Raw genomic sequence first — 16,547 nt, forward strand, 5'->3', positions numbered from 1 at the left:
TCATAATTTTAATCTGCACAAATAAAACCACACGCATATAATACAAAGACAGTGGTTGCCCAAAAAAAATAACAAGATTTGTAAGGCCTATGTTTTAAACGTAAGCAAGTTAATTAACCAAACTCGACTGACCTGTCAGAAGTGCTGAATGTCCATTTTACCACATGTATTCAGATTGGCTCTCAGTAGCCTGCAACTGTATGCTTGTTAGTCTCCATCCACTCCAAGTAGTGTTTAGCAGTCAAGAATTCTGACTTTCGTTTACCGTTCAATATTAAACTACTTTTAATATCAATATGTAATGAATTAGTCTCAGTTCAGCTGTTCACTTATACAATATTTCCGTATTTATTTATTTTTGGAGATGCGTGATTTCCTGTGTGACAGACTGAGTGTAGTGCCAGGCCTTGAGGTGGTCTTGGGCCAGGCTAAACCTCTCCATGCCCTTTGTTGGCGCTGGGTCGCCTGTCCTTTGCCCATACAAGTAGCTTATAGTCCGTATTCTGTAAGCTCCATAGCTTGGCCATTTGTTAGATGAGTGGTAGATTTGATTACGCATTTCTGGTAAATGTGCTTGTATATGATTGTTTGGTGAAAGTGCCTCGGTCTCCTTACCCTGCAGGAGGGAGTGCTCTTTGGATGTGGAGGTCTCTGCTAGCGGATACACTAAAGACATGCAGGAGGATGACTCCCTGCTGCATCCTGCAGGCCCCGAGGATCAAGAGGACCTCGATGGGGAGGACGAGGGGCCCACAGCAGCAGACGGACCCCTAGGGGGCAGTGTCCCAGAGACTGTGGACTTGGAGGAGTTCAGAAACGCCATACTGGAACTGGAGGGGCTGAAGATAGGGGAGGACGTCCCTGCTGATGAGGCCAACTATCAGATCTTGGTCCCTCAGCCTGCTGAACAGTCTCAGCCCACTGAAATGGCTGAAGTTGACCGTACCCCGACAGAGCCCGACTGTAAAGCCTATCAGGACCCCGGCAGTGGTGCTGAGAAGGGGGAGGGGGAGGCAGAAGGAGAGGAGCAAGAAGCAGCAGATGAGTGCCCTGAGTTGGTGGACCTCTCCTCTGCCAATAAGGAGTTCAGACCATTCAGGTGCAGATCTGATTTCTTTATCTTCTGCATGCTTTCTTAGAGCACAGTGTAAATAATCAGCCTGCAGTCACTCCTTAATATTCACCTACCATGTTGTTCATAGTCATCATAGCGTCTAAAGTTTTGATGCGAATGTTGTTTTTGTATTTGAGCCTAATGTCTGTGTCTTGTCAGTAAGTTATGGTCCTAGGGATTGTGCTTGTGTGTGGGAATGTTGACTACATGTCCTTACTACAGGGACCAAAGTAGTCTGCATCACATTAATGAACACCGCAGGAGAACCACCAGTGAGACGACCACGAGCAGTGTCGGGAGCTGCTCCACCATTCCCCCGGTCAGTATCTAGATATGACACGCGCCTCCTTTAAACTGGGAATGCTCTGTAAACCCCACTGAGTGGACTGTCTGCTATTTGCATCCATTCAACAGAAAGGTGTTTTTTTTTTTTTTTTTTTTGGCGCCACCTTGTGGCACTTTCAGAGAATTTGGTAATTCTTCCATTCATTGATCATTTATACCCAGTGTTACCGTTAAATTTTTTAGGGTGCTTTGACCTGGTAGCATACATGCTTATGTGTTGAATTGTTGCATTGGAACAGAACGGATGGTGATAGAATGACTGGCCGAACTCCTGTCATGCGCTTTTGCAGGAGGTGGTGAAGCAGAAAGTGAAGCGGCAGCTCAGCCAGCAGCAGAAGGCGGCCCAGCGGCGGCGCCTGCAGAAGGGCGAGGCCAACCTGGTTACCAAGGAGAGGCGCGAGAACATGCAGAACATCAAGTGGAGCGTGGAGGCTGCCTCTTTTTGGGGCTAGTGAAGTTGCCCAGGGTGTGAGCAGAGGATTTCAGCGTGACTCTGGGGGTGGGGCATCGTTTATCTGTACAGAAATAAACATTGTTATTTGTGAAGAGGAGAATGTGTTATGTGTCTGCTGTCTTTTTCACTTCTGCTAGACTTAAGCTTTTTCTTTTTCACTTTTCCTGAAGTATTCGTACAGCTTCCTGTATGAACCTCAGTGTGTATTTGGCTGGCAAGTGAACCCTTCGGAGTATAAACACTTCAGCGGAAGTACTGTGTGTTAAAGGCTTGGAGTTGTTCCCTAGAGGGATCTTTGGAATCGCTGCTCATCTTTGACATTAGGTCGTGTCCCTCATTCGCATTCGTCATTAAAGGCCGTCATTAAAGGGTTTGTGAATATATTGGACCTGTACCTACAGCAGATGATTAACCAGTCAAAAAAATGTAAAAAAAAACGAGCTAAACATCCCACTCTAAGCATACAAATATGGTGTCCTTTCATACAAATGTATATAGGCAGTCCCCCCCTACGAATGTCTGACTTTCAGACAACTTGTGCTTACAAACAGATTGCTATGAAACCTACCATATCTAAAACTCGTGTTTAATAAAGAAGGCACATACTACTTTGTGATAATCATAGAAACACTGCCCAGCTTCAGTGATTTGTCGTCGGCTTCGACAGTGATTGTTGTGGCCTAAAAAGCAATGCAGTGATGCTCCAGCGAAGCTATGGGGGAGGTGAATTCCACTGAGTGCTCCTGTACCTTCACCTTGGACTTCATCTTGGCAGCATGTGAACCCCTGACAGTTCAATGTAAGCCGCAGGTGCTTCCAGCAGGCCAGAGGTCATCTAAACACTCAACTGTGTCCTGACGGTTAATAAGAACATTCTGGAAGGTGGTTGCTGAGGAGTAAATGTGGGGTGAAGGTTAACCCAGACACCCCATGTCAATTTGTAATTAACTGCTGCTGAAGCAAAATACAAAATCAAACTCCTTCCAGCTATGCGTACGGATTGCATTGTGGCCTTTCAAGGAACAATGACTCAATAGTTAAATACTTTTGATCGCTCTGTCTCATTTGGGGTTGAAGCTGTCATGAAGGCCAACTGTTATGTGGTCATACAAAAGGCAGGGTGGTCTGTGTCTCAGTGGGCTAACCCTGTGATCAGAACATCGCCTCTTGGAGCCCCAGCCTTGGCGGCATAGTTTCATGTCAATGGGTCCATCAGGAATCCCTTAACTCCCAGCTCCTGGGACGCTCTGTACTAGCTAACCCTGTACTGTAAAGCCCAAGCCTGCTGCCACCTGCATATGTGTCTCATGGAGAGTCAGACGGGGGAGTCAAAAAGAAAAATTCCCCATAAGGATTAATAAAATATCAGTATTCTATTTAAACACTGTGAAATTACCAGACCCATTTATAAGGGCTGCTTGTTTCCATTTTCCAGCATCATCGCTGCAAGACACTGTTATTTGGTGCAGTTTGTCTTGATCCATTCACTTCTGCAGGTGGATGCTATGAAAGATACGCTTGAAAACAAAGCACTATTGTGTCGAAAATGGCTGGGATCCTCTGTGAAGCGGGTAGTCAGTGAGCGTGCACCGTGTGCAGCTCTTTGGGGAGGGGGGCCACACCGCCCTCTCGCTCTTTCACACCGCCCTCTCGCGATTCTTTGACGGGGCCCTTCCACTTAGGCCTCTCTTCATGAGCAGAACAGCCTGACAATAGGTCGCTTTTGTTAGAAGCGCTGACTGGCGGACTTCTGTAACGGAGATTAGGGGATATGCAAGAATATTTGGTTTGAGAAATAAGACCAAGGAGACAAAGGATGAAAGAATTAGCCATCGGTTATAGAGCATGGATGTGCAGCAGATTTTCACTGTTTGTTGGGAAGAGAAATTCTGAATATGACACGCTTTGCCAGCTTAAAAAAATAACAAATAAATAAACAAATAAGTACAGATTCTGAAATAGTCAATGTACCTGCATTTTGATTCTGTTCCTGCATGAAGCCTCGTAATCATGTTTTTTTATATCCTGCATCACAGAGACAGGGAATAACCCAATTTATTAACAAAGGCCATTCAGAGCTGCTCAGTGCACAAAAGCTGCAAACTGGTTTGGAGTGGTTTTCAGAGTGTCTGCCGTGTGAGCTTGCCACGGAAAAACTGGAATCGGTTCTAATGAGGTCCTTTACGATGGATTTCGGTCAACAGGTTTTGAGCACCATGGCCAAGCTATGGACAGTTATTGGCAGATGTATGAAAGTGAATCAGTTTTCATAACAAAGCTGGGTCTACTTTTGTATGACAACTTCCGTCACTGTAGCTCAATGAATATTAGTCCCTGGGGAGAAAACAGCTAAAGAACTCATACCGCTTTTGTGCTCCAAGGTAACATTCGCACATATTTCCAGAGCCTGGAATCATGTTTAATTTCACGTCAAATAGTTTAGGATGGTCATCAAACTCTTTACAAGAAAGCATAATCCCAACGGACTGGTACATTCTGCTTTGTTGAAAGCAAACTCCCACAATTTAAAACTTAAACCCCATCCTCTCCAGCAGTGGGAGGCTATTCCGCAATAAAAGCTTTCTTTCACAGTCATACCTAATTTTGAAATTTAGTCCAGGAACAAAAATAAAGAAAAGTCAGCGGCCGGCATCCCGTGGATTGCCTGAGTGGCTCCCTAATAATCTGTTATCATGTTACGTGATGACATGCGGCACGATGGTGAATTTCGCTGTAACGAGACCGATTTGGCAGCTGCTGTGTCTGTCCAGTCCTGAATAGAGAGGGAGTGGGGGTCTAGGTGGGTCGGGGGGTTGTGGGGGGGGGGGGGGGGCGGCAGCTGCATTCCTGTGCTGGTCTTTGGTGGGCTGGTTTAGGTAGCCAGTGGGTGTGCTTAATAGGATTGGGGGAAGAGAGAGAGGAGCCGAGCCTCACAACTAATTAGTTCAGTGCTTGACAAAGGTGGAACGGCCGCACCGGACCCCTGGCGGTGCCTCCACAAGCCTCTGTTCAGCTGATTGGCAGGCGGGGAGGGGGAAGGAAAAGTAGAACAAGAAGAAGAAAGGGAATAAGGGAAGCTTGCTGGTGTGTGCCAGCTCTCCGGCCAGGCGGGAGATCTGAGGCAGAGTGGCCCGGCACTTCTGGAGATGAGGACCGGTACTGGATGATCCCGAATCAGGTCCCGCAGGTGCTGCTATGGACCACTTCTGGGCCTCCCTGGCAGAGGCCGTGACCCGACTAGCACCCCACACCGACACCGGAGGCTCCTTCAAGGACTGTGAGTAGCCTGAGGCGTTACCCAGCCCCTGAAAGAAAGCTGGATGTGCTGTGCTGTGTCAGGCTGCAGCTACATGTGAAGTTGTCAGAAGGGCATTACGGGTGTGACACGTGGCTCGGGAATGGTCATAACGATGTTGACTGCGCGGGAGAGTCTGTACAATTAGTATTTCTGGCTTATATAGTATCTGTGTGGCTTTCTTCTTTTGTATTTATGCTCATTTTACACCACATGCCACTGAGCTGTTTTATATTTTCTGAAAAACGCCATGTCTGTCCTCCTGCATTTCTCCATAAGGTAGCAGAATAAATAAAGCAGAATATGTGAAATTTGCCATAGTGATGGAAATGAGGTTCCTGCATATAAACACGGCCTTTGTCGGCTGCCTATTCTTTAAACTACAAACGAGAGCAAAGCTTATCCCTAAAGTTTGTACTGGAATTTCACACAGTGTGGCGTGAGGCTTTACGCAGTGAGAAACAGCACGGGAACTGAGGTTTAGTCATGTTCTCTTTTTCCACTGCGGTATAGATAAGATTAACCCCTTTTTTTGAGTTTTACCAGCTGTAGTATCTACCAGTATAGAAAAAGAAACTTTTGTTCCCAGTGATGGGGAGACTCCAGTAGAAATCTCCTTTGCCCCTCCCACAGTACACTTGTTCAGTGGTATGGAGGGGACTGTATCATGTATACACTTGGGCCTGGATGCATGGACTCCGTAAATGTTAGCTTGCAGAACAACCCTTGAAACTGTACCCATACCTCAGTTTCCCTGTGTTTATGAAGAGTGATCTGGTCAGCCATCCACCACAAGCTGAACCTGTTCTTCTGTCTTGTAAAAGGCGGGGGATTTGCCTTCAGTTGAATATGGCATTGCTGAATGGAATGGGAAAGGCACAGCAGTTATGGAGTTTTACAGCAGTTCGGTTTTCTCCTGAAGAGTTCAACGATTCTGGGGGGAAAAAGCACAATGCAGTTCAAAGCAATAGCTTTTAAGACACAGTGATATGACCACGGAGAAGAAGACAACTTTAACAGTTCATGGAAACTGTTCCAGATCTATCTATCTCTCTCTATCTATCTATCTGTCTGTCTATCTATCTATCTATCTATCTACAGGTATCTATCTATCTATCTTTCTATTTGTCTGTCTGTCTGTGTCTAATCTGAAGGGCTGTATTGCTCTTTAGTTGGCTTGAGGCCAATGTTAATACGCTCTACGGGCTTATTTTCTCCATTCATGTGGTTCTGTCTCTGTTTGTCGGTGTCTGGTCCCAGTTATAGATCCAATATGCAGGTTTGATATTTATAATGTGTGATGTGTGTGTCATACAGTATTACGTGATGGTAGTAGTACTGGCTGTTTCGTGGTATACAGCATAGAAAAGCAATATTTGTACTATCAGACTGGACACCAAGAAAGTCTCAGTCAACTTTCAAAAGGAAAGCAAGTTATCTTTATACAACTTGGCATAAAACAATATCCAGCAGAAGACTTGTCTTTACATGTCAAGTAAAGTTAAATGAAAGTATTAAAACAGACCAAACTGTACTATTGATTCCATCAGTTTTTCAAATATTATGGTTTTGCAAAATGGAATTTGGACAAAATAGCTTTTTTGTTTTCTTTGAACTGTTCTAAAAGGGGTAAATATGCCTCCTCTCTGTTGTAATTTAAGAGAACTGAGAGGATGTAGTAACAAATCATAATTTTTGTATTATTTCTAAACAAATGCATACGCATATAAACCACATCATACTACTTCAGGGCCATCTGAGCAAAATTCACCATCCAGCTGTAGCAAGCAGCGTCCTACCTGCTCTATGCAATGAAATGAACAGCATAGCATGTTGTCCAACTGGGACAGTATTGTGAACAAACGTCCAGTGCCAGATACTTCGCACTATTAACCCTACACTGCAGGTCCAAAGCATTTGATAAACTTGTTTGGTTAATAACTTGTGCAGTGCCGCCCTTGATCACTGATCCGTCAGCAGTGAAATAAACATGCAGCTTGTATATTTGCAGTGAATGTGGTGGCTATGCTGCATCGCTTCTGGGAGGAGAAACAAGTGCAGGATGGTGTGACACAAACAGACAGCCTAGTGGTGTATGAGTCAGCACCCTTCCCTGGCCCCCCTTACGTCTGCTACGTGACCCTCCCGGGAGGCAGCTGCTTCGGCAATCTCCAGGTACATCTGACCCCTGTCATCTTCCTACGCCATTTATCTGCCAACTACACCCTTCAGGACCAAGCGTTTTTGTCTTAAACAAGAACTACGATGAGCATTGTTATAACAACATGTTTTTACTGCAGAGTGCGGGGAGACTGCTGTCTGACTTTCATTACATTGCTACTGACCGATACGTTACATCTAGGCGCTCAAGTGCTTTTGGACAAATGTGGACTGACTGCCATATAAACGATTATCAGTTGTGTGAAGGTGAATAAAGTGCGGGAGATGTGGTGATTTAGTGAGCGGCATTTTGGGTACACAGGGCTGGTGCATCACTCTGCATTCTTTCTGCCGTCTAAAAACATGTGGATGAGAGGATGAAATTTTCTAAATTAAACATAGGGTGTGATTGTGCCCTGCGATGGGCTAGAATTCTGTCCAGCGATTGTCCTACCTCGTACCCTGAGTTTTCTGTGCTGCGTAAGAGGCTATGGAAAATGCATGAATGGATAAAGTATATACAGATTCTGAAGTTAATGAATGGGATTGTAGGAGGAGTTACAGTGCTGAATGAGTCTCTGATGCTAGGAAAACCTGAACTGTTTCCCAAAACATTCAGATGTATAAAACTGACATCTGGTTGAGTGTTATTATCATATTTAAGAGAAGGGATGCAAAATTATGGGAATTTCCCCACTATTTCCCATCTATTCCATTTAATTCACCTGGAAAGTTTCCAATTTGGAATATTTCCAAAATTCCCCAGCTTAACTTCCCATGGGATGGAAAGTTTCTGGAAAATTTTCCACCCGTTTACAAACCTTAAGAGTAATTATTAAAAAAAAATCACTATTTTCTGTTTAGAATGAGCATCGATGAACACCAAATCCTTTATGCCTTCATAAACAGTCACGATGATGTGTTCCTTTGCTTTGTTTTGCATGAATGTTCATGTGACAGATCCCTGCTAGGGTGCAGATCTGAAAATAAACACACACCAAAGTTTCGGGGTGGTCTTGACCTGATCAAGCACATCCAGCTGACCAGCTCTGTTCCCGCAGAGGATGGATGTAGATGAGGCCTTGCTCACCGAGTCAAGGAATAGCAGAGTGTGAAGGTGCCCCGAATGTCACAGGTGGCTTCTATTAGCCGATTATTTTGGGCCCAAATAGCCAGTGAACAGATGGAATGATTTAGAAAGTAACCAGAATGAGATCTGGAAAGCTGTCCTGATCTTATTTTCAAATCGTCTTATAGCTATTACAAAATAATGTTTCTTTTGTGGTTGAATAGTTAACTTTACATTAAAATCAAGGTTTTCTCTTTAAAAACTGCTAAACATAATAATCTCATAAGCAATGGAAATTCAAAAGTAGGCATTTATCCCCCAATTCTTAATTCTTCCATCCTTGTCTGATATTGATATGATTGGGGTGCATGAGCTTATTTCATGCTGTTGCACATATAAGAAGTTCCTGATCCTCTGAGGTTAAGACACATTAAGACCGCAGTGCTGTTACTGTATGAATGAAAGTCTGTTTGAATGTCACAGTCTTAAATTTCAGATTTTTACACCTTTATTTAGTCATAAATGGGGTTTCCTCTCTTTTTTTATACCTGATTACGGAAGTAAATTTTCTGCTGGACAAAATGCATTTTTCATTAACCTCAGGAAATTCCAATCTTTGATAGTGTGTACAATGCGTCCATAAATATGTTAATCTGAAGGATTTACTGGTTTGTGATAGTTTGGGTTTCTTTTGGCTTTTGCACCTGTGTGCATTCTCCTTTTGGTCATGCTTGATCTCCCGAGCGCATCTTGGCGTTCCTCTGAAATGATTCCTTGCTTTATATTTTACCTCAGAGATCAGGGAGCAGTACCCTTCGGCCTTTGCCATGTTTCTCTTTTTTGTTCCCCATTGTCCCTCTGGAATCTCTCTGGCTTTCAGTGGGATCACTCAGGCCTGAACAAACGCCTTTTCACTATCATTGCAAAGCAAAACCCTGATCTCAGACTGGTTAAGTTCAGAGCTGGAACTCTTTTAAGAAGCGTGCTTGGAATCAGTCTGGATTTGGGATCCCAGGAAGATTTGTGTCCCATGCTTAGTTTTAATGCTTTTGTAGTATTTTTGTGTTTCATTTGGCTTGATTTTCATACGGTTCAAAGCTGTTGAATATGTACATAATGCATACGTGATAAAGTCCTAAAATGATTTCTGATAAAATTGTTTTAACAAGTTCATTTCCACATTTGCCAAATTCTGCTTAGAATTTTTTTAAAGTATATTGGCAGAAACACAAGCTGATGATCTTCTGGTTGCACATTTCCGGTGAACATTTCTGTGATCTCTGAAGCCTCCTTCTGCTCCTCCTCTCCAAATGAAGCCATTAAGGCTGTGCTTCCCAATCCGGTCCCCGGGGACCCTCAGACGGTCCACGTTTTTCCAAAGATGTGGACCGTCTGCTAGAGGGCTTAGAGGGATCAAAAACATGGACCGACTGTGGGTCACCAAGGACCGGATTGGGAAGCACTGCATTAAGGTACGGCTTGCAGTGTAATTCAGAGTGTTAGGCAACACTGGTTATAGTGACAGTATGTATCCTGTTTCCCTCCCGTCACATTAAGGCTCATCTGGGCTAAGCTAAGGCTAAGGGTTATCAACTGGCTCTGGTTTTAAGCAGAGCGTGTCTCCCCCCACCACCACCACCACCCCCACAGTGCTGCTACACGAAGGCGGAGGCCAGGAGGGACGCGGCCCGCATCGCCCTGATGAACTCCGTCTTCAACGAGTTGCCCTCGCGTCGCATCACCCCGGAGTTCATCTCGCGGAGCCTGGAGGAGGCCGTGGCTGGGGCCGGAGTGAGTGTCGGCCCACCGGACGCGGTGGCCTGTTCCCTGGCTGGGTCTGCCGGAGACCAACGTGCCATGGCTCACCGCCTGTCAGACTCTGAGAGAAGGCTCTTCATTATAACCCCCCACCCACAAATTTCATTATAATAAAAATTAGTTTGGACACATGAACAGTGCAGGCTAACCCCCATATCAGGATCATTTCCTTCATGTTACTCCCCCATTTTATACCAGACAGCTCAGTCAGCTGTGTTTCTCTGACAACCTCTGGGCGGCATGGCAGCACTCCAAAGGACAGTGTCTCGGTGTGAATAATGGGGGCCACCCAGAAAACGTCCTCAGGTGCCGGCCATGCGGGGCACGAGGCAGAGCCGTCCAGCTCAACCACAGCTGGTCGTCCTCTTTTGTTTTCTTTACTCGGCACTGACGGCAGGAAGATAATTAGCGGGGCCGGAAGGAAGAGGGGAGGGGTCACTTTCCTCATTAAGGCCTGTGTTTGCCGATGTGAGACGGATGGTATTTTCGCGTGGGTGGTCCCGCCCCCGCCCCCCCACCTCATCTCTGAGTCCTGCTGTTTGTTCTCTCTTCCTGGCACCTGATGGATGACCGAAGCTCGAGTTACACAGGAGAGCACGCTGCTCTCTGCCGACCCACGTCAGCTGCTCTATTTCCAGGATTAACTCCTAATTACAGTGATGCCACACAGAGAATTTCAGCCACTATTTACTTAATAACAGTGAACTGTCACATGCCGATAGAAATAGGTGGTATTATCTGTGCAGGAGAAGATCCGCCTGGTCTAAACATGTTATGTTTTCAATATGCTTCCTTTTTGTTGACTCCTCAGGGTGAAATTGGCGAAGCTTCAGATCCAAGCACTAGTTTAGGGGCCTATTGCCTAATGCTGGAGGCTAACATGGGCAAAACCTTGCTAGAGTTTCAGGTAAGGACCTCGCTGACTGTCAAGATACAGAAAGGAAGAAGCATACAGTATATGTGGGATCACAGCATGTAACAGCACATCATGTAATAATGCTGCATTGTGTGATGAAAATTTGTTACGTTTTGTTGTTATTACATAATGCGGCCTAATTACATAATGCATCGTAACACGACATTTTTGCGTTATTCATGAATCATCTCTTTGAAGTTAAAATCAGCTTTAAATAACCCTTAATCCAATCAAGGCAGAGAAGCACAGGATGTAAAGCAGAGTTACACTATGGCCATCAGTTCCCCCTAAACTGTTAGATATTATTCTCTTCTGGCCACCGCATGTTCCACTGATATTCTCTACAATCCTCACAGTTCTTGCTTGACAAGACATTTCTTTGTGATAAGTGAGGTTTCCCATTGCTAGCTTGGTGTATATATATAAGTTGTGTATTTTAATGACTTTCAGCGTTCCCTTTAAATATCGTTTTACATTTTGGTATTGCTAGGTATAGAACAAAGAACAGTTTTGTATCATGAAGCACTGATTTATTTTAAAGTACTGGTGTTGAAATATTAGATAAATGATTCACAGAACAGTTCAGTGCTTAGTGTCATGAGATACCGCACCATGCTAAACATTTTTTGAAGTCCGAAACAAATAATAGACAGAAAACTCTTTTGCCTCCATTTAAACTAAAATGTTCATCTACAATGTCCAAAACAAACACAGCTGATTCCAAAGTCAGTCCATTCAGCATGTCATTCTGGGGGCAAATAAATCTCTCAGTCCATCAGCACTCTCACTGCCGTCAAGTGGACCAACCACTAGGAGTAATACAATGGCCGACTACATCTCCGATTATTAACATATCTTGAAAAGGAGAAAATAACATTTTTGTAGGAACTATACGCCACATCAAATTGATTGCCCCCCCCCCCCAATAATAATTTCAGCATCCCCTCAGCCTTGAGGATTACTTTAATGTCATATGCTCTTACTTATCAGTGTGAGGGGCTGGGATTTCTGACACCGTATCCACACCGTAATGTGAAAACAAAACCTAACATTGACACCTTCAGTCACATTTCACTAATAACGCCGCATAAAACCCTATCCCCTCCACCTACACTGGTTTTGTTTTTAAACAGCAGTGAGTTAATGAATAAAAGATTGGAAAATATACATTTCGGGCACTATAAAAATTCAACTAAACTTCCCAATAAAGCCAAAAAATATTTTTTTTACTAATTTGATTTTAGAAATAAAGAAAAATAACACAATTTCATTTTAGGCTTAAATTAGGAAATTGCATTTACATGGAATATAACTTTCTGTATGTGTGACCCTGTTTCTGCCCCCTGCTCTTGGTGGACGGTAAGGAGATAATGACCGTATTTCAGCTGCTGTACTGGAACGGGACCCTGAAGGCTCTCCGAGAGAGGAGATGTTCCCGCCAGGTAGAGGAGCCCCTCTGAAATATCACTGGCACCTCGTCACCGATGTTACATTTCACCCTTGTTTTCTCTATCTAGACACTACCTCTTATTCAAAAATTCTTCACTATTTCTAAGATAAACTGCACCACGCTCATCAAGCTGTTAGACAAAACATAGTCTCTACTAAGAGAAATATTAGTACTGTGTATCAGAAAAAAGTTTCAAATACTCAGTGTTGGCAGCAAAGAAGGTGGTGCCTCTTTTGAAGAATTAAGAATTCAAGAATCCAGAATTAAGTAAGAATTACGTGCCATATAATGAAAGAGAAACACCTGTTTATGTCTCTGTTATAAGAAACATTGAAGCTGATTTGATATAGCAGCAGGCAGTGATTCTGTATATGAACATGATCATGTGTTTCTTAATTTCTGGGACTGATGTTGTATTATAGAGTCAGACACTAGTCTGATATTACTGTAAATAAGCAGTAAGTATCCAGACAAAAAATTAACTACTTTACATGAGGTACTTACTGAAGAACTGTATGGTGCCATGTTGTTGGTCCATCGGGCAACCTCACCCTGTTCCCCTCATCGCAGGAGGTGATTACCCACTTCTCCCAACGGCGCCTGGATGAGCGTATGCGCAGTCACATGGTGCTGGACTGGCTGCTCCGGGAGCAGAAGAACCCTGGGCTGCTCTCTGCCGAGCTGAACCGGGCCCAAAGAGAACTGGGCTCGGCCCGGCGGGCCGGACAGGAGCTGCGTTTTCACAAGGAGAAGACGGAGATCCTAGGGCTCGCCCTGGAACAGGCCTGCGGAGCTGTGGGACCATCAGGAAGGGAGCTCCAGTGGACCCACACCGCCCCCGGCCAGGCTGATGGCCCAGGAGAAGAGCAGAGCATGGAAAGGGATCAGTGCGCTGAGGATTTAAATATATATGTACAAAGACAGGTGTCATGTGACTACCCACAGAAGGGGCCATCCACTTTGTGAACACAGCCAGTTCGTACTTCCTGAACCTTTAAGGCCTGGAATAAGGTGGACATGGCAGAAGAATTTTTCTAAACAATCTTTGCTTGCTACAGGGCCTCTCCAGCATGAAATTACTCTGGTTCAAATAGATGGTGCCTCTCTATGATGTGAACCTCCAGGTATAGATCGGATCTGTCACACTTGATCTATAAACCGAGTCCAGATTCTGTTGTGCGTCTTGCCAGAAGATAATCTCCATTCTCCTCTGTCTTTCTGGAACATGCTTCATCATTCAGACAGAAAACTGCAGCTGACACATTCTGATCATATCCACATGGTTTACCTTCTATGACATTCAGCGGAACTCAAGGGAAAAACGACTTTCATATAATGTAGATGAGCAGAAAGATGATTAAAAAAAATATTAAGAATTTATATCCTGGGTGTTAACACTTAAGTAAATGTGAAGGATTTTTTAATACAAATTAGTAAACTAAGGATTTAATGTGTAAATTCGTTTTTCATTGCATGTTAATACACATAAACATTTCCTTTTGTAGTTATTGATGTCTTAGCTACTTTCATTTAACAGTAATGTGGGCAGTTGGTCCTTATATTGATGTTTATGTCTTATGTCTTTATATTAATGTCTAACCACAGACTTTAGTTTACTCAGAAACACCTTAACCAGTTTTTTTTTATATATAGTTTACTGAGTTACACAAATGATGCAAATTAAAACAACAGATCTTTGAAAGCAGATCTCAGGACTTCCTTAGAATCAGGACATGAGAGAATACTTCACAAATGGACATGTTTCACGGAGTATCACTTTGGGACCAGGCTTGGAGCCTAGCTGCTTATATAAGAATAATTGCACTGATTTTGATCAATTATTTATTTTCTTAAGTGAAAAACAGCTGATCCTATTTTGGGATCTGGGCTCCCATTTTAACCCAACCTCATCCTGACACACGTAGAAGTTCCAAAACACCTTTACATTTTATTATTATTATTTTCGAAACACTATTCATTCAAGTTATTGGCATAATAAAACGGCTACCACAGTTTACCGAAACAAGTGATGCAACCACCATTTCATACACAGTTAGTTTTATCTGCCCTTAAAATTCAAAGGCTTAGCGAAGACCATCCATCCGTTCATTTGGCCAGGACAAGGTTGTGTGAGCATGGAGCCTTTCCCAGGTGCATGTGGCAGGGGACACTGAGGACGGGGTGCCAGTCCATGACAGGGCACACAGTCACTCACTTTGGGAAATCTAGAGACATCAGTTTGACTAACCGCATGCTTTTAGACTGTGGGAAGAAGCCTTAGTGAACAGAAAACTTAAGGAGAGCATGCAAATGTCAGGTTGCGTGTTATAGCTGTCGTCTTTTAAATGTTTACTTACTACAGGGAATTTCTGCACCACAACTGAGCATTGATCACCCCCCAGCATAAAAAAAAAAAAAAAAAAAAAATTTTCTAAGTAAAATATTTTTCTGCCAAGCAACAGTAAATTCAGGTTTAAGGATTAATACTCAGATTAAACGCTCTGTTCTTTAAACGTGTTACTGTTATTATGTTACTTTATAGTTTATTGCCTCCCTTTTTGGCACAGATTGGTGGTTTGGCTCATCTAGGATTTTCATGCAGGAAAATATTCTGTGATCTGTGATTTAAAATTGCCTGGCAGAAAACTGAGGCCAGCTTTTTTCCTGATGGCATTTCCATGTTTGTGGAACCTCACGGAAATGCAGGCCCCCGCAAATAAGGGTTTCCACATGCTCTGTCAGATTAAATAAATTGTCTGATGTCCTGTGGGCGTGGCAACCACTCTACACACAGGCCAGAGTTCAAAACGTAACACGTGTAACTGTTCACGCCTTTGGTTTACGATGCACGGCTAGATGTTCTGTGTCACTGTTCATTTTTAATGACATTATTTTGTAAGAGCATTTCAAGCTTCTGAAGCTGCCAAAGGGCTACATCTCCCCCTCCATCTTTCATAATCACCTCACCACCAAGGGGACCTCACAGAGCAGCCACTGAGTGTAATACATGGGTACAGTTATGTTACAGATGCTTATAATATGAAGAGAATAAGGGTTGTGATCCTAAAGATTAGATCTCTCATATGTGTAATTAGCTCATTTGTTGTGGGAGGGGGGGGGGATCTCCTGCTCAGCGTTTTCATGTCAAAATGTCTTCAAAACCAGTGCTTTTTGTTATGACATCCTCGATTAGTCACACCAGGCTGCTGACAGAATGGAAAAAGCCCAGCAGATGTGTGCATTCTCCCAAACCAACCTCTAATTTTTATTATAAGCTTGAATTCAACAACATAAGATCACAAAAACAAAGGAAGGAAAAAGACATGGATTTTATTAGTTCGATCAGTCACAGTTCATACTTCTCTTCTTGAAGAGCTTCGATACGGTCTTAAAAACTGTATCCGTCTACCATTTGTTAAGGTTCCTTATTTCCTCCTGTTCTGACTGCTTTATATTTATTACTTAGTGGATGTGTTTGTAGAGATTGATATACAAATGAGGCAAATAGCACATTATAAACATACAGCCGTCAAGGAGTCATTAGTAGCATAAAGGGCTACAGCTGGGCTAAGCTTCTAATGAATGTCCAGGTACACGTGTGAACAGGTCTGAAACAAAAGCATCTTCCAAACAGGGTAAGAATTTAATAAGACAGCTACTTTAATCAGCAGGCAAAGCATCGCCTTAAGATTATTCAGGGAACATGGAGTGGTGTAGGCTAGTAGAGGAATTCCTGGAACTGATGGGTTTTCAAGAGCTCCTTCAAAGTGGAGAGAGCATACCAACAGAGGTAAACCTGGCCCCTTATGGTCTATCCAGGCCTTTATTATTAAATAACAAATCATACATAACTTATTTAGAAAACAATAACTTGCCTAGAACACGAATATTTATTAGATTATTACATTTGCCATTATGATAAATGT

The 16,547-nt window shown here is 43.4% G+C and overlaps 2 protein-coding genes across 4 annotated transcripts in view; both read left to right on the forward strand.

Annotated features, from left to right (window-relative positions):
- Positions 1 to 2,013, forward strand: part of riok2 (RIO kinase 2 (yeast)) — a 399,097-nt gene extending 397,084 nt beyond the window's left edge. For both annotated transcript variants that reach the window (XM_048978725.1, XM_048978715.1), the window contains 3 exons: positions 623 to 1,099; positions 1,337 to 1,433; positions 1,750 to 2,013. In XM_048978725.1, the coding sequence (XP_048834682.1) occupies positions 623 to 1,099; positions 1,337 to 1,433; positions 1,750 to 1,911 (736 nt within the window). In that variant the 3' untranslated portion in view covers positions 1,912 to 2,013. The remainder of the gene's footprint in view (positions 1 to 622; positions 1,100 to 1,336; positions 1,434 to 1,749) is intronic.
- Positions 2,014 to 4,855: 2,842 nt separating this feature from the next.
- On the forward strand, positions 4,856 to 14,382 carry lix1 (limb and CNS expressed 1). Of its 2 annotated transcripts, none has more exons than XM_048978810.1 (6): positions 4,856 to 5,190; positions 7,220 to 7,383; positions 10,088 to 10,228; positions 11,067 to 11,162; positions 12,536 to 12,613; positions 13,192 to 14,382. In XM_048978810.1, the coding sequence occupies exons 1-6, from the start codon at positions 5,109 to 5,111 to the stop codon at positions 13,585 to 13,587; spliced, it is 957 nt and encodes a 318-aa protein (XP_048834767.1). In that variant the 5' UTR covers positions 4,856 to 5,108; the 3' UTR covers positions 13,588 to 14,382. The 2 variants fall into 2 exon arrangements, with proteins under 2 accessions (XP_048834767.1, XP_048834778.1); XM_048978821.1 differs by having other exon boundaries at positions 12,539 to 12,613.
- Positions 14,383 to 16,547: the final 2,165 nt, after the last annotated feature.

Source organism: Brienomyrus brachyistius, chromosome 2 (genome assembly GCF_023856365.1).
Source record: "Brienomyrus brachyistius isolate T26 chromosome 2, BBRACH_0.4, whole genome shotgun sequence".
Taxonomy (NCBI): domain Eukaryota; kingdom Metazoa; phylum Chordata; class Actinopteri; order Osteoglossiformes; family Mormyridae; genus Brienomyrus; species Brienomyrus brachyistius.